Here is a 2,319-nt window from a genome sequence, read left to right on the forward strand (position 1 = left end):
TTTTGGTGAGACTGTGTGTTTTTTGTGTGCTTGGCTTTGTTTTTGGTATGTCTCTGTGCTTGTGCATGTGTGTGTGTGTGTGTGTGTGTGTGAGAGAGAGAGAGAGAGAGAGAGAGAGAGAGAGAGAGAGAGAGAGAGAGAGAGAGAGAGAGAGAGAGAGAGAATGTGCTGCTTTTAAAAAAAATAATCCAGGTGAAAAGTATAAAAACATGAAGGTTCTTGAATCAGCCCCGTGACAGACTACGCAGGGTCTGAGCCCATTTGACAGCTGTAGCTTAGTCATGGAGCCTACTGTAGTTAAGGGCCAGTAGAAGTATGCTGTTTAGGAATACAGCATAAGTAATACACAGAATTCACCATTAATCAATTCAGCCATTGGTCAAGTAACTCAACACAAGATACAAAAACAGTGTTTATTGATGTACATACTTGGTTAATATAGTTATAATTTCATATGAAAGCTTTAAAAACATAATATATTCTCTGGGGGACATCACACATGGTTTTCTTTTCCTCACAAATGTTGTAGCTTACATATAATTGTATATCACATATAACTATTCATAGAGACATATTTCTTCTGATTACAACACAGAGGTCACATTCAAACGAAATAAGCAGCTATGTCTCCTCATGAACTACAGTGAACAGTGGGGTAAATTTAGACTTGGCCTGTGAGCTCTCTGGTCTTCACAACGTAAAATCAATAACAATATCACAAAAATAAATAACAAGCAATACAAAATAAATCCTAGGATGTTAACCGTAGGCTACTTTGGAGTTCAGAAGCATTTCTTTCCAAAGCAGGGAGAGTCACGGATGTTTGGCGACGCTCTTTGCGGCGAGTTAATCGGGGTATAAAATGAATCCAGAGAAAGTGCTGTATTTGTTGTTGTTGCCCCCATGAGCTTTGCCGCCGTCCAACTTGACGTAAATTTCATCACCCGAATCCAGATGCAGCACGACACTGTTACTTGCGTAATCGTAGTTTTGGTCTGCGTCTTGGGCTATTGCGCTTGCACGGACCTGTAGATTCAAACGGAAGCCGTTCAATAATTTTGTGTATCTGATGAGTTCATCATAATATTGTTTGTTTGCATTCTATCTATATTATATGCACTAAGGAGTTTTAAAAACTATAAAATATAGTGCGCTCTACTCCACTTAGCCTATCCTGTGATCAACACAAAATATCCGATGTTGTATGATATAATCTTCCAAAATGTCAAAGATCGCACAAATAAGCCTGTCTTTAACACTGGTAAATCCAGTAATCTCATTATTTAGCAGACTGAAGGGGCAGATTTATCTTAACAACAGAGGAGCAGATGCTCTTACACTCTGCGCACCCGTACACTGAAGTTATGACTTGTGAATTTTTCTTTCAAACTTTTCCAGGCTTTGTTCGGATTAAAGTGTCGGGAGGACGCCCCATTAAGTACCTAACAACACCACCTGCAATAACAAATCGTTCTGAATTAATCCAGATGAGGAATGAAGACATATTACCTGTCCGTTTTTGCAAAGATCGGCCCACATACTTGTCCCGTCTCCTCCACGCATTAGTACATGGTAGGTGAAGAAATAGATTCCGGAAACCTGACAGGTGAACTTGCCCGTAGATGGATCGTAATGGTTCCCCAAGTTCGTGACCACATCGTCGAACTTTAGTACTTCATATCCTTCATGTGGGTTCTTCAATCCAACATAGAACGCTATTTTAGAGCTCCCGATAGCCGCGCCGACCTCTCCCGTTTCGGTCTGCGCCGTGCCTGACGTTAAGGAAGGGAACCCGGGCCTCCCAGAAATGCCTTTGTCCCCGGGAGGTCCTTTGGGACCGGGTGGTCCCGGCTCCCCCGGTGGACCTCTCGGTCCTGGTTTCCCCGGCCTCCCCGGTTCCCCTCTAGTCCCTTGCACAAACGGCGGAGACGGAATCGCACTTAAGTCCTGCATAACCTCCATGGCGGTGGCACTTGCTTTCGGACTGTACGGATCGCAAATCATCCGGCAAGTGCCCATCATCTCGTAGTGCGCAGAAGTCTTGGAACTTTGCACAAGCAGTGGTATGGCGATAATCAGTGCTAACACCATGACGATGCCGACAACAGCAGCAACTAGTCGCTTCCTCTGGAGAGCCCGAGAAGCCAGCGATAGAAAGTCGGGAGGGCTTTGAGAAGTAATCGTGAAAGGCTTTTTTGTGGTGCGTTCCGAAAAGAAAAAAACTTGGTTCCGAAGCCGAGAGGGTGCACAGGAGGAATGGCAGTTTTTTCAACGCCACCGTTCTGTCGTGAGTGAAAAGCCTTAGGCGGTCATGCCAGT

At 44.2% G+C, this 2,319-nt stretch overlaps 1 protein-coding gene across 1 annotated transcript; it reads right to left on the reverse strand.

Moving 5' to 3' along the window:
- Positions 1-844: 844 nt before the first annotated feature.
- Positions 845-2,097, reverse strand: c1ql2 (complement component 1, q subcomponent-like 2). Its single transcript, XM_076302709.1, has 2 exons — positions 1,510-2,097; positions 845-1,026 (listed from the first exon to the last, which is right to left on the reverse strand). The coding sequence occupies exons 1-2, from the start codon at positions 2,089-2,091 to the stop codon at positions 847-849; spliced, it is 762 nt and encodes a 253-aa protein (XP_076158824.1). The 5' UTR covers positions 2,092-2,097; the 3' UTR covers positions 845-846.
- Positions 2,098-2,319: the final 222 nt, after the last annotated feature.

Source organism: Alosa pseudoharengus, unplaced genomic scaffold (assembly GCF_046254945.1).
Source record: "Alosa pseudoharengus isolate Yale_2024_CS ecotype anadromous, Long Island Sound unplaced genomic scaffold, YU_APseudo_1.1 YU_APseudo_1.1_scf_24, whole genome shotgun sequence".
In the NCBI taxonomy this organism is placed as follows: domain Eukaryota; kingdom Metazoa; phylum Chordata; class Actinopteri; order Clupeiformes; family Clupeidae; genus Alosa; species Alosa pseudoharengus.

Bases quoted from the DNA above. Each gene is read 5' to 3' on its own strand.
- c1ql2 (XM_076302709.1), bottom strand. From the start codon at position 2,091: ATGGTGTTAGCACTGATTATCGCCATACCACTGCTTGTGCAAAGTTCC. The intron at 1,027-1,509 runs GTAATATGTCTT...TTGAATCTACAG, and splicing joins ATCTTTGCAAAAACGGACAG to GTCCGTGCAAGCGCAATAGC.